This window comes from Neophocaena asiaeorientalis, unplaced genomic scaffold (genome assembly GCF_003031525.2).
Source record: "Neophocaena asiaeorientalis asiaeorientalis breed wild unplaced genomic scaffold, Neophocaena_asiaeorientalis_V1.1 scaffold443, whole genome shotgun sequence".
NCBI lineage: Eukaryota > Metazoa > Chordata > Mammalia > Artiodactyla > Phocoenidae > Neophocaena > Neophocaena asiaeorientalis.
In genome coordinates, this window is record NW_020171808.1 from 145,941 (window position 1) to 170,565 (window position 24,625).

Genomic DNA, 24,625 nt, shown 5'->3' on the forward strand with positions numbered 1-24,625 from the left:
AGAAGTCTCCCTGGGCTGTGATTTTAAGTTCACAGAATTCATTTTTCTACACACTAAGAAAAGAAGGGCCACCAAATCTAGACTGTGACAGCTGGGCGTTCAGGCCGCACCAGGTTCAGACTCTCTCTCCCTAAGCAGCCCCTTTATAGCAAAAGGCCAGCCCAACTGAAACCCTGTCTTAAAAGGGTTTTATTTATTTAAAAAATAAATATATTTTTAGATTTAGAATTTTACAGAAAGCTTTTGACAGTTTTGGGGCCACAATAATAATCGAGAAGCTAGCCCCATCTACTAGCCGTATAAATGCAGACACAACCATTTCCTCTACTGAATTGTTAGATCAATACAATTACAAAACTCATGGTATGAAATTGGCTAATATCACAGAAAATTAAACTCCAAAACACACGGAGATGATATTTCAAAGTTAAAATTAGCTTCCTCATCCCTTGTAGGTTCTAAGTTTTATAGTTTTTCAAGTAGGCACCCCTTATTTCTATCTTCGCACTTTTAATAAAAATTGTAATATTTACTAACACTGCTTCCCAACCCAGAATCCCCTCTATGTTAATATCATCAAAGTGACCCTTCTTCACAGCCCCCGCCCCCAAGAAAATGATGATAAATTAATACAAACATTTAAAAGTATCCTGGCAAAAACTAAAAAGCTCTTGAAATTTAAGCAAAACGTCCGTTTTGTCAAAGTGCGTAGTGCACTATACATGCAGGGCATCACTTCAACAGCATCTTAGTACTAACGTGCTTTTTCCTCAAAAGACGGATCTGTTCCTCCTTGTTCTGGATCATCATTTGCTGTCTCTTCCAATACCTAAGTTCTTGTTGCTCTTTGCAGTATTTCTGTGCAAGCTCTCTTAAATGCAGGTTAAGTTAAAAGTGCTAAAGACAGCGTTTCAGAAAAACTGGAGATTTGGTGCTGTCCACAGACAAACATACATCCAAGTGCAAGTACGTTCTCAGATGCATTGTCTGTAATACAGCCCCCCAAATCACAGTACTGGGATCAATTCTCACCAAGGCAAATAGTAGGTAACAATCCAATGTACTAGCAACAGACAAGTTTCACGAGTCCCCTGTAGTTTCACATGGAGAACCTAGGAAAACCTTCAGGTAAAGGTGACATGGGAGCTGGTTTTCAAGGGATGTGTAGAATTTCAATACTAAAATATGGAGAACAGGCAAGTGACATTTGGGTTCAGATGCCGATTTAGACAAAAGTGCAAAAGCAAGGAAGCATATATAATCTGCATGATATTTATTAAAATCAAATTTATACCTGGGCCAAGCCTTTATAAATATACTATTTAAGAATACACAAATAGGGCTTCCCTGGTGGCGCAGTGGTTGAGAGTCCGCCTGCCGATGCAGGGGACACGGGTTTGTGTCCCGGTCCGGGAGGATCCCACATGCCGCGGAGCGGCTGGGCCCGTGAGCCATGGCCGCTGAGCCTGCGCGTCCGGAGCCTGTGCTCCGCAACTGGAGAGGCCACGGCAGTGAGAGGCCCGCGTACCGCAAAAAAAAAAGAAACAAAAAAAACCCACACAAATATATTTATATATTATGGGATAGCCCTTAAGTTGGCATCAAGAACCTCTATTTTTCAAAAAATTTATTTACTTATTTCTGGCTGCGTTGGGTCTTCGTTGCTGCGTGCGGACTTCCTCTAGTTGCGGCAAGTGGGGGCTACTCTTCGTTGCGGTGCGCGCGCTTCTCATTGCGGTGGCTTCTCTTGCTGCGGAGCACAGGCTCCAGGTGCGCGGGCTTCAGTAGTTGTGGCTCGCGGGCTCCAGACAGCAGGCTCCAGCAGTTGTGTCGCAAGGGCTTAATTGCTCCGCGGCATGTGGGATCTTCCGAGACCAGGGCTCAACCCCGTTTCCACTGCATTGGCAGGCGGATTCTTAACCACTGCGCCACCAGGGAAGCCCCAGGAACCTCTATTAAATGACCCTGTTATAGATTTAACTGTTCCCCAAATACCGAATTATAATTTTGATATTCAGTTTCGATTATATTATGAAACTCATTTTAGCAATCTGTTACACTCCTGTCATCTGATTTTGCTGAGATCTGCATAAGTCAGTTAATTGAAAAATGAATCCAATCTGATACATAAATACTGTATTTAACTTGGAACGCATAAATGTAAATTTGTTCACCAAACTGTGATTCTACAGTCAGGAACTGCTCTCCTGGCTGAAGCTCCCTTTTCTCTATCACACATAGAGACCACAACCTGTCAGTACTAGTAAGTTACAAAATGCTCCGTTTCCCTTTTTTTTTTTTAAGGTAAAGAGAAAATGTGCAAGGCAATATGAGTGTAAATCCTTCATGATTTTTTTTAATCCACCAGTTTTCCGTTGTTTTACTCCCATCTAATTAGCCCTTAAAGGAAATCTCACCTTTTTTTTTTTTTTTTTTTTTGCAGTTGCCGAGCAACAGGCTCCGGATGCGCAGGCTCAGCGGCCATGGCTCACGGGCACAGCCGCTCCGCGGCATGTGGGATCTTCCCGGACTGGGGCACGAACCCGTGTCCCCTGCATTGGCAGGCGGACTCTCAACCACTGCGCCACCAGGGAAGCCCGGAAATCTCACCTTTGAGTCTTTCCAAAACATGCAAATTAGTTCTCATTAGAACAACACGACTCCCTTTTCTGCATGTGTATTTCATCACTTCACGTTAAGTTTATACTACATGGTTATGACAACTTGCACTCCTAGCACGGCGGTAACCACTGAAAGGGATGCGTGGAATGAAAGGGAAACAGAACTTCATTTTTCTTCCTCTCAGCTAGAGGAGACAAAGTTTCCGTGTGGAAGGCTGGAGGTTTACTTTTATGACGAAACTAAAAATAAGTTGATTTTCAGATTTCTCTCCTGCTAAGTTAATATCTAGCGTCTAAGCCTTCTACTTTACAAATAAAATCAGAACTGGAGTGCACAATGGTAACAGAACCCCAGTGGTTACGTTTTCTGTTGCTTCTCAATCTGCCATTTTCAACTCGAGAAAAGGACAATGAAAATTTACCACCTCCCTATATTTTGTGTAGGAAATGAAGGTTACTTGGGGTTGTTGTTATTTTTTTCAATTAAACCATGCAATTCGTATCTCCTAAATCTAAAATTAATTTGTCAATTAATTTTTTACTTATTTTTAAAATTGAAATATAATGAAACTAACAGTACTGTGTTAGTTTCAGGTGTATAGCAAAGCGATTCAGATATACATATTTTTTCTCTTTTTCAGATTCTTTTCCATTATTGCTTATTACAAGATATTGAATATATTTCCTTGTGCTATAAGTAGGACCTTGACTGTTATCTATTTTATGTATAGTAATTTGTATCTGCTGATCCCAAAATCCAAATTTATCCCTCTCTCACCCCTTTCCTCTTTGGTAATCAGAAGTTTGTTTTCTATGTCTGTGAGTCTGTTTCTGTTTTGTAATATAAGTTCATTTGTGTCATATTTTTTAGAGCTCATACATAAGTGATACCATATGGTATTTGTCTTTCTCTGTCTGACTTACTTCACTTAGTATGATAATCTCTAGGTCCCTCCCTGTTGCTGCAAATGGCATTATTTCATTCAATTTGTTTATTTTTCACAAGTTGGCAAGCATTGACGGGGCATTCATCATCCCATCTCTCACCGCTCTTGCCCGCTCCCAGGGGATCGAGAAAGGGAACAGAGCTGCTGGCCTTCAAGGTCTCCGTGAAGCTGTCCTACAGAAACTGAGCCTCCCTGACTGAGTCCTGATTACTTGTTCCACTGCAATTATTCGTTGTGTGTATTTGTAAAGACAAGTTCTGAAAGGTTATTCGCCTATTTTTAACAATCATGGGAGGCGTCTCAACGCAAGACAAAATTTTTCTGTGTTCTATTATCCAGATGACGAATCTCTCATTAACGGAGGTTAACACACAGGTCACATTTTTAACATTTAAATCGTCGAGTAACATCCGTTCACATTCAATCACTTAATGATCTTCAAGTTTCAAAGTGTATTTAAAAATCACCCAATAGCAAGTCCAAGTCCTCTGGGAAGAGGCAGGAGTAAGATTCAGAAGGAATTCCTCCTCTGATCATCCCGAAACCACTGGCCACCTTCGTGAGAGCACCACCCGCAGAGAGGGACACGGCAGGCAGATATTTAAGAGCGGCACTGGGTAAAGTTTACCCACGTGAGCTTCCAAAAGAGGGATGTGCTTGGCCGCTGGTTGGAGTGAGGTAGCAGTCCCGAAGCCTCAGAGAATGTGGCTTGAAGCTGAGAGACAAGGGGAGTTTTACTCAGGTCAGAATGCTAAACCACTCCAGGTGAGCGTGTCTGGACAGCCTACCAGGCATGGAAAACGCCTTAAGGAGAGAGATACCCTGGGCTCCACAGCCGTCCCAGGAGAGGGAGCGCGGATGCCATGGGAGCCCAAAGGGGAGGACGGCACGGAAGTGGAGTGCCCACCCAGCACATTTTAATCCCCTTTCACAGGCAGGTCCTTTCCTGGCTGTAACCGAACGTAGCTTATTTCGACAACTGTCCAATGTGTTCCTCCAGACAGACCTCAGAAAAGCAAGCAAGGTTAGGGCTCAGAGTTCAGGTTCTGGGGCTGAATGGAAGCGGACTTTTGCTGAGGGTCAAAATCTCAGTCATTCTCGACCCGCGAAGATGCATTCTGCTGCTTCTGCCCGGGCTCAGGACAGAGCGGGCAACCGACAGCTTTTAGTAAAGGGAGATCTCAGAATCTCGAGCCCCCTTTGGCTGCCGAAACCGTATCCGAACAACACGTTGCAGGTCTCTTCACTGTTGTTTACTGAGAATCACAAAGGTTACGTTTTCCAAGCGTGGACGAGAGGAGGCAGGCTGAAGTGGGCCGGAGATGGAAAAGCTCAGTGCAACTCTAACGGCCCGTCCTGCTTCCTGGCCCTGAGACACACACGTCCTTTGTGAGAGCTCATTTCGCAGCTCAGCCATTTCCTCCCTACGGACAGGCTTTAAGAAAACAATCCACAGCGTGCCTTCAGGTGTTCGGGAGCTGCCACACAACTCCTTCAAGGCCAAAATGAGTAGCTGCACCTGAAACCATATGCAAGATTTCTGAAAATCACTGGGAAAAGGGTTCTATAAGACATCTGGACCAGATTCAAGCCGTTGCGTCATAATTTCTGGTGTATCTTTTTCTTGGCTTCTTAGGTCTGACCTGTCATCCAATTGGAGATTTTTTTTTTTTTTTTTTTTTGGTACGCGGGCCTCTCACTGTCGTGGCCTCTCCCATTGCGGAGCACAGGCTCCGGACGCGCAGGCCCGGTGGCCACGGCTCACGGGCCCAGCGGTCCGGATCTTCCCGGACCGGGGCACGAACCCATGTCCCCTGCATCGGCAGGCGGACTCTCAACCACTGCGCCACCGGGGAAGCCCGGTCCGAATTTTCTTTTCATGAACAAGGGTGACTGTTCTGCTCCCCTAGGAGCAGAGTGGTCCTTTGTTAGGAACGCTGCTGCCGCGCCCTAAAATGGCTTCACCTGCCATCGGTAAGAGCAGCTGAAATCCTTGCCTATGAGAGCTGCTTAGGGAGGAGTCCTTAAACATACAGAGAAAAAGCTCCGTGTTCATCTGGACACAGCTGCGGTTAGGGGCAAGTCTCACCTGGACTCCTCTCTCCAGGCTCCTGTTCAGCCCCCGTCTGCCCTCCAGGGAGGCAGACCTGTTTAAAACGATTTTCAAGTGATGAACTTGTGTCGGGCCCCCATCTAACCATCTGCCAGAACGATTCCGTATTTTGGATGGCAGCGCGCTTAGCAGTTTCGACTGTGGCAGGTGCCCGTATGTCAATACCATTTAACCGCGGCAACTACCCAAAAGGGCATTGAAGTCCTGTTTTATAATTAGGACACCGAAATGCAGAGAGATTACCCAACAGGAGCTTGAGTCCGAAGCCAGCCTCCGGCCTGCTCCTTGTAGTCAGTCTCTGATCCCCCTTCCCTTCAAGTACTGCACTAGTGCACAGCAGTTGACAACATTTTCTTACTAAGCATTTAAAATTGTTTCAGAGAGTATTTCTCCATTGAGGATTGGACAATTATTTTTTTTTAATTCATCTATAAAAGGAGAAACGTTTAGCTTCAACAGACCAGGTGGACAGAGTTACATCAAAGTACACAACTGCTTGACGGTCACGTGTACTAAGCCACCAGGGCGGATACCTCCCACTGTGTTCCTGTTCACCCCCAAACACATATTTGAGGACATTTCTGCAAATAACAGATGCTTTCCTGAGGGAGCTTCAGAGATATGTGAATCACCCGTCGTTTTATAGTAAGTGTTTTCCCAGTAGAATAACTACTATTTCTTGCAGTACAAATGAAACAAACATAGTTTGATATTAATCTGGAGGCTTATTACACAACACGTTGTGGCCATCTGTAACGTCCATCTATCGGAGATTCTCAAGAAAGAACCTTGAGCTGAGGGCATCGCAGCCTCGGCAAAACACAACAGGGAAAATAACATGTGGGAAAGAATTTTTGAAATAAAATTAACTGTGGAACACAAAAAGGGGTTTGTTATTATCGGATATAGACCTGATCTGCGTAAATTATGTAAGCATCTAGGACTCATGTATCTCTAAATAGGTCGGATTTACCAAGACTCCCTTCCCATGGACGACCATTCATGCTTTAACAGAATCAATCTGTGAATGCTACACTGCTTCTCTTTTGATTATAATTAAATATCAAGACCATTACTTTTTTTTTTTATGAATTCAGCATGGGATGTTAAACAAACCTTAGCACTTCAAAAATGTGCTATTATGAGTGGCACTGAAACAGCTAATATGTCCTTTGATAATCTACTCTCAAACACTCAAGCCATCAAATAACACTAGTTTGGGCCCTCCAACACTTAAAAGACATAGTAGAAAATAGATCCTGAATAAAAGCTATAGTAAGATGACCTATACGTCAAATTTCCCCATCAAATATGCATATGTGCTTAATAGTCTATATAGTTGAAGATGAAATCGTTCCCTTCAATTTATTTGGATTAAAGCTCACCACTGATCATTATAACCAATCACTACTAAGTGTCAATATAAACTTTTAAATACACAAGCACATTTTAAAACCAAAAAGGAGCAAATTAACAGAGAAGAACTCAACAGAAGGCAACACAGTTGACTGAAATGGGAACGAAACAGTCCTTGGGTACAATGTCCACATTTGATGAGCACAGTACCTGACACTCAAAAAGCAAGATAAGGGGCTTCCCTGGTGGCGCAGTGGTTGAGAGTCCACCTGCCGACGCGGGGGACACGGGTTCGTGCCCCAGTCGGGAGGATCCCACATGCCGCGGAGCGGCTGCGCCCGTGAGGCCGCGGCCGCTGAGCCTGCGCGTCCGGAGCCTGTGCTCCGCAACGGGAGAGGCCACAGCAGCGAGAGGCCCGCGTACCGCAAAAAAAAAAACAAAGGCAAGATAAAATTAATGACTGAAATAGGTTTTACAACACAGCTGTTTTGTTTACCCCTCACCATGGCAAATTTTTATTATTATATTTGGGTGTATTTAGAACTCAACTCATGTAGAGATATAAATTACCTAATGTCCACTAGAGACCCTTGAAGAGAGTTCATGAAACCCAGCCAAGTTTTGAAAAACTACTTCATAGCATTTATCTTTTGGGGAAAACTGTTAGTAAATAAGTATGTACTACTGACAGCAAAAGGTATTGTAACCATATAAGATGCTCTAAGTGATACTTTCCCTGTAACAGCCTAATTTTTGCCACCATGGCCTACTTCAGTTTCTATGGATTTTGGGGGTGATTTTGTTTTTAATACGCATGTCAGCTACAACTTCTGGTTGTCTTTCTCCTAACCCTCTTCAGTAGAGCATCTATTCACACATGTACAAATTAAAACATTTTTCTGCATATAAAATCAACATACTATTTTAGAACAAAATGTCTGTAAAACCCATAGAAAAATCATCCATACTTTTACTCAAATATGAGTATGGGAATATGTTAATATTTACCCTTCTAGTCATTTTTATATGCACGTGTATTTGCATAGCTGAGTTTATATGATATTAAAAAATTGCCATTATTTACCTTAACAAAGCTTTCTCATGGTCATTACCAATGCTCAGTCATCATATTTTTAAATACAGGTTTATAGTGGGGCAGTAACTGCAGATAAAGTGTCAAAAGGTTTCCCACCCACATTACCCTAAAAAGATGAATTTGACACAGGCTAAGACCGAGGGCACAACTCAGCCAAGGGGTACAGTTTTGGGGTCAGAAGCAAAGCTGTGAATGGCACCTGTTAACCGCAAGTGTGTTTCAGTACTTTTGTTTTCATATTCTTCTTTGATTTATTATCATCATTATTTTAAATTACCACTCTAGGCCTCTCTCATTCCTGCAGCCAGTGAGGTACTAGTGCCCCGGGGCCCCTCTTTCCATTAAGGGGTAGGACAAAGTCTTCTGCTCAGACAGCCCGGACAGGGTCAGGGTGGTGCAGGGCAGGTGACGGAGACCTGAGATCTCATGGGTGTAGATCGGGCATCCGGAGCTGGAGTTCTATGGGGCAAGATCCACATTCCCACAGGACGTTCCTGGATTCACCTGAAAAAGCTCCACTAACGATCCCACCGAAGAACCTGCACTGCTGGTAGGCAGCCGTTGAAGGACTCGTGGTGCCCGGAAGCTGTTAATTATCTTCCAGAGAAAAATTAAAACTGCTTTCTCCTCTACACAAAATTTACCTTCTTCATCCATTTCATGGTGTTTTCACCTCCCTGGGCCGTGTCCTCAAGGATCTCTCCTGTAAAATCTTACCAGTTTAAAAGGAATCAGGCAGGTGACATTTCTGTACAGTACAAAAAAACGAGATGGCCATTTCCAACGAGATGGTCCCAAACATTCAGGGCAAAAAACAACACACAACCTGCTTCCCGAACAACTTCCACAACTTCCGGGTAGCAACTGAGTCATACGTAACCACACAATTTAGCCCCTTATCCTAGTAAACTACACAGGATCTCACGACGTGGTCACAGTTCTTAAAAACAGATACATTAGGGAAGTACTGTCCCACCAACTCCAGATTTTAGTTCAATTTCACAAATAAATATAAAGAAGTGCCCTCTCTATCTACCAAAATTTCATCAGTTCCTTTCCCCACACATTATCCAAGTAATAAGATACAATAAAGGACCCGAAACAATTCTAAAGTATTAAAAAATTTTTCTCTGTCTTGAGCCAATAAGATTGAGATGACTTCTTTACTACTTATCCACAGGTCTATTTTTGTAGATGTGAGAATGTCTTTCAGCAAACTCCATATTTCCTTTTTCTTTCCTAAAATACTTGTCAATAATTACCAATTGGATTGACCATAAGCCCCAAAAAGGGAAAATAATTCTGTAAGTTTGACACATGGAATAACAATCCTTCGCCCTATTATTATATTTCTGAGAAAAGCTCACTGAAAAATCATTCATTCCCCCTAAAAATATACATCTAAAACAATCTATGTCAGTGTACTGACAACCTGTCATCCTAAAGAACTTCCTTCAGCTGTCATTGAGTGGGGAGGGAAAAGCGTTTGCATTGTTTGAGTTGTGGTTTATGATTTACTATAATATTCATATCTGAAGGTTAAGGAAATGTCCAGAAATACGAGTATTTTAACTATTTTCTTACAACTCAAAAATAATGAGGAATACAAATCTTTGACAGCCCAATGGTACATAAGTAAACTGCGGCCCCAACACCTTTGAATCAGGTAACCTCGCAGGGGTGAGAAAACAGCACGGAAGAAAATGCCCTGGTGCTCTTCACATATGCACATATGAAGGGCGTGCACTACTTTCCCGGGATTCGGCTGTCATGAAGGAGACCAAGTTTAGTTCGGTCAAATGTTCCCCAGGTTTATAAGGTATAGAACCAATATTCTGATCACAGCTCTATCTGTTGCATTAAAATGCAGGCATGGATGCACGGATCAGCCTTAGTAGGCCTACCCATCAAAAATGATTATAAGAAAGTGTGTGGGATTATGAGAGAGAGAAAATGTGTGTGTGTGTGTGTGTGTGTGTGTGTGTGTAGAGAGGGGACGGGAGAAGTTCAATATAAATCAAAGACCTTTCTGATAAACATGGCACTTGGCCCGATTCAAATATCAAGAAGTAATTAGTAGAATCCTCCTCCCCTTATTTTTATTTATTTTTAGATATAATTTACATACAGTGAAATTGGTCCTTTTCCATGCACGGTCCTATGAGTTTTGACAACGGCACAGACTTGTACGGCAAGAGGAAAGCCTGGTACTTTTCTGTCATCGGGGCACTGATGGTTCTAGTGTCACGGCAGGTCCAGTTGGGAAGGACACCGGGGTAGTCAGGGCACTGGGCTGCTTGCCTGGTGCTGGATCAGTACAACCTCATGGTGACAAGGTCCTTGTAACTAGGCTTCTCTTCAATGAACTGACCATTTGTATATAACACAGGGTTCCTCAAAGTGACTGGCTCAAAGGAACATGAACCAAGAGATAAAGAAACTTGTTGGCCTGATGGGACATTAATTAAAATCAAAATCAGCACAGCTATTTTGTTCCAGTGACTGCGGTAAGTAAACAAGTTACTCCCAAAACTCGGTGGCTCAGAACAAGAATGATGGGACTGCCACTCGCAGATCTGCACCTGGTCGGGCTGAGCAGGGGGCACGTCTCTTCTGCCCTGGCATCAGCTGGGGGCTGGAGTCCCCTGAAGCTTACTCACTGGTGTGTGGCTGGCAGCCGAGGCCTCAGAGAACTGTTGACCAGAAAGCTCTGTGTTTCTTCTCCCTGTGCCCCGGTCTTCCTACAATAGGACAGTTGGGTTCCAAGGATGGTGTCCCTTTTATGTCCTATCCTTGGAAGTCACCTAGTGTCCACGTAATAGGGAAGAACAAATCTGACTCCATACTGGATCTGTTTCTTTTACTTTAACCTTTGTATTCTATTGCTTTGGCTACAAGTTAAGAATGTTGCCTGTAGCCTGAAATATACAGGAGAGTCCATTCTCAAGGCTCTGACCTTTGAAGGTATCATTCATAGAGAGATAAAAAGTTGCAGAACAGAGAATAACCTTTGTCTCGTGGGAGGTTTACGGGGACATCATGACCTGACCTATACAGACAGCTGCAAGAACAAAGGATTCCGCTGCCAAGAAGTTGGCAACAACTGGCCACACCCCTCCCCTTTTAGTATAAAAGCAGCCTGAGTTCCAACTCCAGTAAGATGGTTCTTTGCGACGCCAGGCCACCGAATTCTCAGTCTGCTGGCTTTGGGAATAAAGTCGCCATTCCTCAGCGACTCACCTCTCAACTGGTGAGCCTGTCATGCGGCAAGCAGCACGAGCGTGGACTCAGAAACATCTACTGCTTCAGGGTATTACAAGGGTCCACCCCGAATCAGGGGAAGGAAACACAGCCGCCACTGCTCAGTACCGACGTGACAGAAGATCTTTGTATGAAGATCATGGGACGTAAGACGCGTGGGTGGAGCCCTCTTTGGAGAATACGATCTGTTGCTCTGTTATGAGCCGCCAAGATGAAGAGCTACCACAACGATCTTGCAGAAGTGCAGAGCTCATCCCATCACCGCTACTGTGTTTAAAATACCCTGAACCACATGCATCTAAGCCTTACCTGACATCACCCCAGTTTTCTCCCCCACTGCCTTTTAGAACGTTTCTTTCATTCCCTACTTTCAACCATTCAGAGCTACTTGCAATTCTCCAGACTCACTTGCATACCCTCTTCCTAGGGAAGCCATCCTTTTTTGCTTTACTTGGCTTACTCCCAACTCATTTCTTTAGGAATGACTTCTCCTGGGCCGTGGTCTCCTCTAAGACGCCGTCCTTGGAAGAAGCAGCCTGCACAGCTGCGGCTCTACCAAGAGCAGGGGTCCGTGGTCTCCTCCTGGCTTTGCCCCGGCCAGTCGTCTGACCCAGGGTTTCACGCGTTTACCTGAGTCAGTTTTCTCGTGCTTCCATCCCTCCCATCCATAGACGCTGATCTCAACGAACACCCCTCAAGCTAACTCCATTTCAGAGCCTCCTTCCCAGGGATCCCTACCTGCAGTGAACGGTTTAAGACGATTCCAATCTTTTACTACTACAATGAAAAATAAAACGATCGCAACTCATGCCACTGACAACGGGGTAATCTCCCCAGAATAGAAAGAACTAGAAATTTTTTTTAAAAAGGGAAAATGCCAGTATTTATCAAAATTATTAATGCATCTGCCCTCTGACATGGAAGTCCCACTTCTGGGAACTTTTCCAGCACTGCAGCATAATTTGTTGAAGCAAAATGTTGAAGTTGGAAAAAACCCAAGTGTCCATCAATAGGGGACTGGTTAAGTAAACTACTTACCTAACTGAACACTCTTTTAAAAGACTGAGGAGGCCCTCTAGCATTATGTGGGGCGATTCCTGGGATATACTGTTATGTCACAAAAGTGGGTGCAGAAGAGGTCTGACACTTTGTGATATACGTAGATATATGTGTATGCATATATATGTGTGATATGTATGTATGTACATATGTGTATGTCTCAGGGTGTGTGTGTACATATTTCTTCCTATCCAAGAGTGGGGAACATCTTCCTTTTTATTCACACTGACTTTATAGCTTTAGTATATTTCAGTTCATTTAAAATATATCTTTTTAATTAATGTTTAAGAAAAATATTTTCATAACTCATCGTAGACAGAGAAACTTGATTTTCAACATCATTTTAATTTTACTCTTTAGAATTCCTTCTACCAACTTAATCGGCAACAACAAAGGCTTAGCTGTTTTTTTTTCCATTTATGTTCATTGTGTAGAAACCACTGAGAAGCATTTTTTGATATGGGCAGATATCCCTTGTGGGGTTATACATTGTAACAGATGCTACAGAAACAGGAAAAAAAGGAGAAGCGGCAGTATCCTCAGTCATGACTCCTATCTATGTAGACTAGGGCTAGAGGCAGGGTAACCGTGGCACTGGCTATGGTTACAGGAAGTAGCCGGCAAGGAGGAGAGATGCAGGAAGAGGCATCCCGTGAGGGTTCCTGGGGGAGGAATCCCAGGGCATTTCCATCACAGACAGATTTCTATCAGACCACACAAACAGAAAAAGGAAGGAAAAACCACCCCCCAAGGGCATGTGTAGGTACGCGGCTCTTGTAAGTCTATGGCAGTGCTTAGCCCAGGAGGAACTGCTAGAAAGACGGGCCCAGGAGACCTGTGTTAAAACAAGGGCCATCTGCTTGGTGTGATTCCGGTGGGAAGAAAAACCCAAAGCTGCTGTATAACCTCCCTATGGTGAGTCTTCCGTCAGTCTTTTCAGATACGTTCGGGGATAAAGTAACAAGATCCTGCAATGAGCTTTTAACATTTCCAGAAACAATTACTGAGTCAAACGCACGTTTTACGTCAGCTAATGATACTATGAACGGACCCCAGTGGCCTTTACCATGACCTATCAAATAGCACAGGAATGTTTTACAGCACTGCCTTTTGGGTTAAGTTTCTCTGGCAAGTCTCCTCCCCCACCAAAAAAGTCAGGATATACAAAACACACCCAAGATTTATAGATTTAAAGTATTCTCAGCCCCAAGAACAGCAGCAAGAACCCAGGAAAACTTATTTTCCATTTTCATACCAACACATACTGGTGGCCAGGCTGTATCTCATTGCGGCTTGCTCTCGTGATGGAGTGTCCCAAAGCAGGTGAATTTCAAAGCACCCTGAAGGCAGGTGTAACTGACAGAACTGCTGGACACTTCAAGGTTATAGTTGGAAACCACCCAAGATCAAGACAGCACTTCACCCACCTGAAAGCACTGACAGGATCTCTGCTGACATCACAGCTCCCGCCCGGTTCGTACACAAGGAGAAAGGAGGGTGTGCTTTCAGGCAATCAGTAAGCACTTAGAGGCAGAGCTAGTCTGGCCTCTGAAGCGGGCAGGCAGACAGGCATCTGGATCCATTAGAGCCCGGAGAGCAATCTTCAATCACCACGAGAGGGCTTGGATTTGAAAGAAACTGGCAAATCTCCACTCTCCGGTGGATTCCTTCCAGCAAATTCCAGCAGAGTGGACTGCTGAGAGGCTGAAGTTTTAAGGGACGAGTCTGAATGTTTCATTTAAACGCTGCTGATGTAACTCGAGCAGAGCGTGTGAGCACCAAGCGGTCTAGGCTGCTTAATGAAATCTGAAAATGCCGCTCTAGGTCAGGGGAGAAGATTAGATCACAGATGATGTTAGAAGAACTATTTCTCAGTTATGGACAGGGGCCCACATTACTGGGAAACAGTTAACTTATTAGCACGTCAATTAGGAGCAATGCACAGACGGGAAGCAAGCAACCTTCCAGTTAATCTGACAGACTTAATCGCGGTTGTTCTGCTCTACAGTCATCATACATAGCTGCAGAGTTGACGATTACATAAGAAGAGCTACGTTTCGGGCTAAGCGTCGGAAGATTCACCTCCTCCCGCGAAGGCTTCCGGCAGAGGGTGGACAAGAAAACTAGATTTCTGTTCTGGGAGGGGGCAGGGACGAGAAGAGCCTCACGCCCGTAACCACAGCATAGCTGTAAGGTTGTCAAATATGAAATACCTTAAAAGGATGCTAAAGGCTGATGTGAGAGCTTGCTGCATGGTTGACACCATGCTAAAGGCTTTCCAATGTGATTTCACTTCATCCTCACCGACTTCTGGAAGTCTGTACCTTCTTATTGTCATTTTACAGAGGAGGACGATGAGGCTGTGAGTGGTCCCGAGGCTTGCCCAAATCTGCATGGCCTGAGCTGGAGGCAAAGCCCCCAGGGGCAGCCCCCAGCCGGGGCCGTGATGATGCTGCCCTCGGCTAATGGACACCAGCCAGACAGCGGTTGGAAGCGTGGCTCCAGGAAGACAAGTCTGTGGGCTCCTGGCCTTTCTTTTCCCCAGGAGGGCTTAAGCAGAAGGCGTTCACCAGGCTGACACACTTGTCCACTACCATCATCTTGCTTTATTACGGCCAGTGTCATGCTAGTCAAACTTTACTCCAGCCCTTCCTTAAACTATGATATTACCTGGAGTTCACTGACTTCCTGGTCCCTGGTTCTCAACCCCCTGGGATTGGATTTCCAGAACTCCCCAACCATGGGAAACCCTATTCGTATAAAGGAATACTACTCGACAATAAAGAATAAACTACTGATACTCTCAACAACTCTCAGATGCCTTACGCTGAGAGGAGAAGCCAGCATAAGAAGACCACACACCGTCCAGTTCCATGCCTACAACGTTCTAAGAAAGGCAAAACTACGGCATCGGAAACCAGAGCAGTCATTTCTAGGGACTGAGTGGGAGGGTAGCGGCCGATACAAAGCGGGCTGGGGGGGTACGGGGAGTCATGGCGCTGCTCTGTACCTGAGTGTGGTGCATTTGTTAGGACTCACAGAACTGTACACTAAAAAGCATTAATTCTGTGCATGTGAATTATACCTTGTAAAACAGGACAGTGGCATACCTTACTAATAAATACCTTCGAAGGAATAAGGGAAACCAATTAGCTGAGGCTAATGAGGAGGTAAAGCTTCCAGTTAATAGCTAGTGTTATGAAAAAGCAATCCTCAGATTGACGAGTGACCCACAAAAGATTATCAAAACAACGTGCAGGGACTTCCCTGGTGGCGCAGTGGTTAAGAATCCGCCTGCCAGTGCAGGGGACACGGGTTCGAGCCCTGGCTCGGGAAGATCCCATATGCCGCGGAGCAACTAAGCCCGTGCACCATAACTCCTGAGCCTGTGCTCAAGAGCCCGTTAGCCACAACTACTGAGCCCGTGTGCCACAACTACTGAAGCCCACGTGCCACAACTACCAAAGCCTGCATGCCTAGAGCCCGTGCTCCGCAACAAGAGAAGCCACCGCAATGAGAAGCCCGCGCACCGCAACGAAGACACAACGCAGCCAAAAAATAAATTAATTAAAAAACCCATGAAACCCAAAAGCCCAGTAGATTCCTAGAGGCTGGCCTCTACTGAAGACCTGCTCAGTTGATTACCTGTCTATTGAGCGCTGTGTCATCAGTCCTGCCTGGGCCACTGAGTTGGTGAATAGACAAGCACCCAGTACTAGCCCGTGCAGTGCCATCTCTGAAAGCAGGAGAGCCTTTAGCCAGGGGAGCAAGTTGGAATCTGTGAGCTTTAGCGCAGATGTGAGGAGCCGGACCCCTTGCTGGGTTTGAGTCGTTTATTTCTGCCACAGCACCAGGTGGAGGGGAAGAGCGGGCACCTGGAACAACGCACCCAGCAGAGCTCTCAAAGTTCACGCGGGCCCCATGAGTCCTTTGCATCAATTTTGTTTCTGGACTTGCACTTCTTTTTTTTTTTTTTAATTCCAGGGAGGCTTAAACAGTTTATGGAGTTAGAGACTCAATTTTTATAACATCCATGCATAAATACTTTTTTTCAGAATACTGGATCTTTATAACGATCCTCTTAGGTAAAGCAGCTGCGAAAACATCATTAAGAAAGCATATATTGTCACCTGTGAAAAGCAGTAAGAGTCTCTTTTTATAAAGTTCAAAGTGCTGGGTATCTGGTAGGGGCATCCCTCCAGACCTAAGCCTTCTCCGGCTTTGTGACAGTTCCTCCCCGTCACCCCTCCCCCTTGCCTTTTGCTAACAAACTCCCCGCTCTATGGACCAGCAGCGACCAACTAGGCTTTGAGAGCCCGGTCCTAAGCCCACATCTAACTAGTTCTGCAGCCGCCTTCCCGCTGAAACGGTAAAACCCCAGCAAAGTGCACGTTTTCCCTGTTGTTTACCCTGCCGATGACTCCTGACACCCCTCACAGAGCTGGAATAAACGCAGCGGGTGGGATGGTAAATGCAGGTGCGGGCTCTCCTTGGTACACAGGCCTGACCCTCCCTTCTAGCCCCTGGTCAACCTTCAGGTCTTAACTCATTTCATCCTGGAAACCCGAGGCCCCTACCTTCCCCGGCTGTGAGGGAAGAGCTACCCTTCGGATCGATCTCACCTAAAGCATCTTCCTGGAAGCCAGCGCCCAGCATGGTACTGAGTGGTGGGAGTTCTCACCTGTGTCCCCTCCAAGAGCCAGAGCTCCGTCTTGTTCATCTGGATCCCCAAATTGCGACGGTTTAAATCTCTATTTCAGTAATAATATTTCCAGACCTCTAGGCTAATATGCATCCCATCTCCCGGCTTGTATCCCATACCAGTTTAACGACCCCAGGAAAACATTAAAATTTCTCATATATGTTGCCAAAAATAAGTAGACACTCTAAGTGGTATAAAATTCCCATTTTTTTTCACATCGATATCTATGGGTCATGGTTATTCCCTGTATTAGGATCCACCAACTTCTCACCATCATAATGGCCATGATTCATGCCCCAGGTTAAAACTACAAAATTACATTAAAGGTCTCTGCTTACCATGTGCCCAATGTACTGAAAGACACATTTTCTGAAATTGCTTTTACTACGGAACTTGCCAATTCCGGAATGAAAAAGGGATCCCAGTCTCCAAAAGCAACAAAGCTCCCGTCTGGTTTTCAGGCCCCTCCTCTGGCCACTCCAGTACCCCTACCTCCTTGCCTTTGCTAATTTCATTCCTTTTCCTGGCCCGAACGCACACACACGAGGCACACTCCCCTCCAGCTGGCTGACAGGCGTCCCACCTGCGTGGCCAGCTTGCAAAGCCCCACCTAGTCCAGCCTCACAGCAAGGTTTCACCTTCTGAGAAATACGGTCCATCTGGTCACAGCCACTAAACTTAGCATTTAATTGGTTGTAATACAAAGCAAAACCACACACAAAGTCTTTCTTTCAAGCCTTCAACGAGCTGATGTGCATTTTTTGTTTCCCTCAAGGTGAACAAAACAGCCAAGCGCTTGTGACGTTCTTTTTTTAACGTTTTAGCGTTTTTAAAAAATGGTGGCGAAATACACATAGTTTACCATCTTAACCATTTCCAAGTGTGGAATTCAGTGGCATTAAGTACGTTCATAATGTTGCACAACCATCACCACCGTCCATCCACAGAACTCCCTGTGACACTCTTGTCTGTCATCGTCTGCGGGAAGGCAGTCAGAATATTGCCAGTTAGTTTCTAGTGATAAAAACCCAGTTTTAATTCATGGAACTGTACACCTAAAAATGGTGTATCTTACTGTATATTCATTATACTTCAATAACACTGATTAAAAACAAAATAGGAGAGATGTAGTGTGGACCATCAGGGTCTAGACCACCAGGGGCTCGAGGGAGAGATGGGATTTTATCAAAGGACACAGGAACCCTTGAGGAGTTTGAAGAGAGTAGTGGAATTCATTCGCTCACTCACTGCCGACATTCTGGGGCACCCATGCTCCAGACACTGGGCCAGGCACTGGAGCTGGTCAGATGTATGTTTCAGAAAGTTCATCCTGGCTTCATTATAGATGTTTGAATGGGCAAAGCTAGTGGTCTCTGCTATCATCCAGGTAAAAAGTACTAAATTAGGGCTTCCCTGTTGGCGCAGTGGTTGAGAGTCCGCCTGCCGATGCAGGGGACACGGGTTCGTGCCCCGGTCCGGGAAGATCCCACATGCCGTGGAGTGGCTGGGCCTGTGAGCCATGGCCGCTGAGCCTGCGTGTCCGGAGCCTGTGCTCCGCAACGGGAGAGGCCACAGCAGTGAGAGGCCCCGGGTACCGCAAAAAATAAAAATAAAAAGTACTAAATTAAGGTAGTAGCAGAGAGGATGGAAAACAAAGACGGAATATACTTTTACTTCTACCATTAATAGGGCCCCTAGGAAATCACTGATTCCATCATTTTCTTCCTATTTTTTAATCACTTGAACCAATGGTTACTTTGGTCTGAATAAATTTTATATGGCACACCACACAAGCATTAAGTAAGAGCTGTCAGCAAGAAAGAACATGGGGTACAGATAATAATACATGAGTTGAGCACGGATTATGTTCAAGGCACTGCAGTGAAAATGGTCTAATTAGATCAACATCATTTTGGTGGAGTATTTACGGCCTGGTTAGAGGGAAAGGTGTAATTCCACAAGGCTTTTTGTGGGTGAAGCTGGAGATGAATGTTTATCAACACAGGAAGGGATGAACAGGTTGTAGGACACCAGAGTGTGAAACACCAGGCAACAGATCTCTATGTAGTGACGGGAAATGATTCCAACATGCACTGTAGGTAGAACAGGGGCTGCAGGACGTATCACAAAACGGGATGATGTGTGTGTAAAACACTGATTTGTCTGTATATATAAGCATCTCTATAAACACAGAGAGAAAAATCAGAAAAGAATACACATAAGGGACTTAGGGGTGGAGGGACTTTCAGAATGAGACTTGTATTGCCGTGAGGGTATCACCAGGCATTCCCTCTCTAGAGAAATCCGGTTCTACAGGTTAGTATACCAAATGCGTGGACAGTATTACATCATAGGCTCTAGTTTCTCTGTACAACCTTTATTGCTAATTCAAATCATATACTGAGCCTCGTAATAATGGCTAAGGCTATATACGTGTATGTATGCACACGTGATACCTTTTTTAGCTGGCATATTATTTTGTTTGTATTCTTAAATGACTGCTAGTTAAGAATATCAGAGGGCTTCTGAGATGAGAACGTCCTGGCTATCACAAAGGGTTTCCCCCTTGAGTTACAAGAAAACCAGTTCAGAAAAATACATAATATACTTAATTTATTCTAACATAAGTAATTAACTACAAGATAACCCGTAGAACGCAACACTATTCATTGCAAATGAGAAAATCAACTTACAAAAACCTTTGATCTTTCAGCTCAAAACACACGAAAACAGCGTACAAGCAGTACTTTCCCATGTTGGAATTCTACCTGAAGTGCACACGCTGATACCACAGAGCTTATTCGGCAATGGCAGAGGCTGTCTGAGAGAATGCTCGAACCGTCTGCGCTCAGCCAAGGATTCTGTTTCTTGGATTTAAAATTAAGGTCAGGAAGCCTCCACCGAAGAGAGAAGAGAAGAAGCTTGGACGTAATGGCTGTCGTAAAAAGCTAGTTATTTTCGGAGATTTCTGGTGACTTGGCAGTAAAGCTTAGGTTAATATCACAGACGTACATGACCTGGGGAATCTGCACGTGATACCAGCTGCGCATCAGAAAGGCAGCAAGACCACAAAAGGGCCAAGCAGGGAGAAGGCTCTGCTGGATGAGCAGCTGGAGTGAGAATATAAACAACTGGACCACAGGGCCAGACCCTCCACAATCCACGTGACATTGGCCATGTGGCTGACAGGGTCTTGGTTCTCCCGCCGGTGTCAGGCCTGAGCCTCTGAGGTGGGAGAGCGCAGTTTAGGATATTGGTCCACCAGAGACCTCCCAGCTCCATGCAATATCAAATGGTGAAAGCTCTCCCAGAGATCTCCATCTCAACACTAAGACGCAACTCCACTCAACGACCAGCAAGCTACAGTGCTGGACACCTTATGCCAAACTACTAGCAAGACAGGAACACAACACCGCCCATTAGCAGAGAGGCTGCCTGATATCATATTAAGTTCACAGACACCTCAAAACACACCACCGGACGCAGTCCTGCCCACCAGAAAGACAAGATCCAGCCTCATCCACCAGAACACGGGCACCAGTCCCCTCCACCAGGAAGCCTACACAACCCACTGAACCAACCTTAACCACTGGGGGCAGACACCAAAAGCAACGGGAACTATGAACCTGCAGCCTGCAAAAAGGAGACCCCAAACACAGTAAGTTAAACAAAATGAGAAGACAGAGAAACAAACAGCAGATGAAGGAGCAAGGTAAAAACCCACCAGACCAAACAAATGAAGAGGAAATACACAGTCTACCTGAAAAAGAATTCAGAGTAATGATAGTAAAGATGATCCAAAATCTTGGAAATAGAATGGAGAAAATACAAGAAACATTTAACAAAAACCTAGAAGAACTAAAGAGCAAACAAACTATGATGAACAACAGAACAAACGAAATTAAAAATTCTCTAGAAAGAATCAATAGGAGAATGACTGAGGCAGAAGAACAGATAAGTGACCTGGAAGATAAAATAGTGGAAATAACTACTGCAGAGCAGAATGAAGAAAAAAGAAGGAAAAGAATTGAGGACAGTCTCAGAGACCTCTGGGACAACATTAAATGCACCAACATTCGAATTATAGGGGTCCCAGAAGAAGAGAAAAAGAAAGGGACTGTGAAAATATTTTAAGAGACTATAGTTGAAAACTTCCCAAATATGAGAAAGGAAATAGTTAATCAAGTCCAAGAAGCACAGAGAGTCCCATACAGGATAAATCCAAGGAGAAACACACCAAAACACATTAATCAAACTATCAAAAATTAAATACAAAGAAAAAATATTAAAAGCAGCAAGAGAAAAACAACAAGTAACATACAAGGGAATCCCCATAAGGTTAACAGATGATCTTGCAGCAGAAACTCTGCAAGGCAGAAGTGAGTGGCAGGACATGATGAAAGGGAAAAAACTGCAACCAAGATTACTCTACCCAGGAAGGATCTCATTCAGATTCCACGGAGAAATTAAACCTTTACAGACGAGGAAAGGTAACAGAATTCAGCACCACCAAACCAGCTTTACAACAAATGCTAATGGAACTTTTCTAGGCAGGAAACACAAGAGAAGGAAAAGACCTACAATAACAAACCTCAAAAAATTAAGAAAATGGTAAGAGGAACATACATATCGATAATAACCTTGAATGTAAATGTATTAAATGCTCTAATGAAAAGACACAGACTAGCTGAATGGAACGAATGAAACCAGAATACTCCGTAACCATGTACAAAAAAAACCTCAAAATGGATTGAAGACCTAAATGTAAGGGCAGACACTGTAAAACTCTTAGAGGAAAACATAGGCAGAACACTCTATGACATAAATCACAGCAAGATCCTTTCTGACCCACCTCCTAGAAGGACACGGGGAGGGGGAAGGGTAAGTTGGGACGAAGTGAGAGAGTGGCATGGACATAAATACACTACGAACTGTAAAATAGATAGCTAGCGGGAAGCAGTCGCATAGCACAGGGAGATCAGCTCTGTGCTTTGTGACCCCCTAGAGGGGTCAGATAGGGAGGGTGGGAGGGAGACATAAGAGGAAGGAGATATGGGGATATATGTGTATGTATAGCTGATTCACTTTGTTATAAAGCAGAAACTAACACACCATTGTAAAGCAATTATACTGCAATAAAGATGTTAAAAAAAAACAAAATTGAAACACCCCCCCCAAAAATATAAACTAACAAATAAATAAGTAATAAATAAAATTAAGATTGCCCAGAAATACTAAGGAGAAAATTGGGCATGGATCAGTGGAGACATTTTATTTATTTATTTATTTATTCATTCATTCATTTTTCATCCTGTAAAGAACGTTTAAAAGGCTGTTTAGAAAAGACCATTTAATCCCTGTTGCTTGGCCACAACTGAAATATTAATGTAAGGAACTCGCCCAGCACTTTCAGAATTGAAAGTGTTCCAAACAGCATTTTTCAGACAGACTTAAATTGTACTCATCACAGCCTCAGCCCCCTTGATGTTTTTTTTTAAAAAAAGGAAAAGGCAAGATAGTAGGTGTAAATGACTAAGAAGGGCCCCCAAGGAAACTCTGGAAAACTCAAGGGTTGGGGCTTCATGGAGAATGTCTTGATAAGAAGTCTAGACTATCTGTAATGTGCTGATTGTGAGGAAAACCAGATTATTGAGAAATCTTCTGAAGCCAGCACCTCCAGGAGATGAAAATGCCCGTGAAAGTTGGGCTGCCATGTGGGACGGGGACTCCAATGCTCGTCACTTCAGTCCACGGCACTAATTATCTACGACCCCAAGTGACATTCAGGGGCGACTCCTATCACAGACGCAAAAAATGCCAAGGGGGGTGGCGGCAAACATCTTTAGGCGCCTAAAGGGAATTGTCAAAATGTGGACAGGAAGAAGACGGACACCACAAAGTCCATTACGTGTAACATCGCGAAGTTCTTACTCGGAGTGGGTTGAGGTGAACACGGCAGCACGAGACGAGCAGACAAGGCAAGCGGGCTGCCCTTTGTGCAGATTAGAAAAATGCATCTCTTTTTCTAGGTGTTCCTATGTTTCAGCCCTACTGACCACTTTGGCTGGGCAGGCTTGTGCAGTGCACAACCTGCGCAACTTGGGAAAACTACTCGGTGGGAGTTTAGTTAGAGAGTGAGTGACGTGAACCTCTAAGTCTGACCTGCATATTCAACTGGAAGGAATAGACAATTTGGTAAAGAAATGGTTAATCACAGTTCCATGAGCAAACCACCTGTTCAATGATCTGAGTTGAGGCTTTTAAGGGACCACATCAGAAAAAGTGGATATATGCCTCGGTTATTATTTCTGCCAAGCGTTGAGAAATCAGACACAAAATAACCCACAATAGAAGGAGATATTAGCACCACACACAATGACCATTGCTCTTCTATTGTCCCATAGAGTGACTGCCTGCTTCCTCTTTAGGAAACACTTCTGGAAATCTCTTAGTCATGACGGCCACACCTTTATAGCAAAAGGAGGAACGAGGTGGCTGGTGGTGCCCCCGGGACCAAACATGAAGTGCCTTTTCCACTTGCCCCTCGGCCCGCCCCATCCGCCCTGCTAGTCCCAGACAGCACATTTATTTCACTTACAACGGAATCAGCATCTTGAAAAACAGGCTGACAACCCAATGAGTTCATTGAGAGATTTTTAGTTACATTCCTGGCTTCCTCCCACTCAATCCCACATCCTCCCTGCTGAAGTGGCAGCATCTAAATATCCCCAGAGCAATAAACGAAAGCTCAGGAAACCTGCAGATTCCATGAGACATCCAGCCAGAAACCCTTTCATTCGAGTCAAGATAAAAACAGATGGGTTGCCTAGGAACGTCTCTGTGCCCACCAAGCAAGGAGCCACCGGCTGCTCTGAGGCTCTGGCCACCTGGGGGAGGAGGGTGTGAGCGACAGCAGGAGGGACACGCAGAAGAGGGCCTTCCCCTGTCCGTCTGTCCGCTGGGCAGAGGGAGGAGGGCGTGCAGTGTGGAGAAGGCATCCCGCGACTCCTGGCTTTTGATCCAGAGAACCTGGACCTGGAAGGTGTCCCCGGTCTCAAAGAGGCTGTGTGTGTCACAGGTCTCGATACATCAGGGGAGTATCTTTTTACTTATCCCTGAACAAAATCCTTCCTTGAAATGACCTAATTACCTAAAGGCTGTCCTCTTCAAGGAAGAAGCAGCCTCACTCACCTCGATGATGTACAGGACCACGTTCTTGTAGAAACAGTACAGGATACACTTGGTCACCCGGTTGTAACTCCAGGCGCCGTGAACCAGCAGGAGCTTCTCCAAGTAGGAAAACTGAAAAAGGAAAGAAAAAGGGTCCAGGAGAGCCCATCACTTGGGAAGGAGAATCGCAGAACGTCCTCTGGAGGAGACTGACAGGGAGTGGAGGAAAGCGGATTCTGCAGGTAACCCAAGACCATCATTCCCTCTAAAGGCAGAGCTTTCAGGCCAGGTGAGAATGAC

General features: G+C 44.7%; 1 protein-coding gene across 1 annotated transcript in view; it reads right to left on the reverse strand.

Moving 5' to 3' along the window:
* Positions 1–24,625, reverse strand: part of ATP8A2 (ATPase phospholipid transporting 8A2) — a 391,847-nt gene that overhangs the window by 133,192 nt on the left and 234,030 nt on the right. The window contains exon 26 of the mRNA XM_024753564.1: positions 24,347–24,457. Coding sequence (XP_024609332.1) covers positions 24,347–24,457 — 111 coding nt within the window. The remainder of the gene's footprint in view (positions 1–24,346; positions 24,458–24,625) is intronic.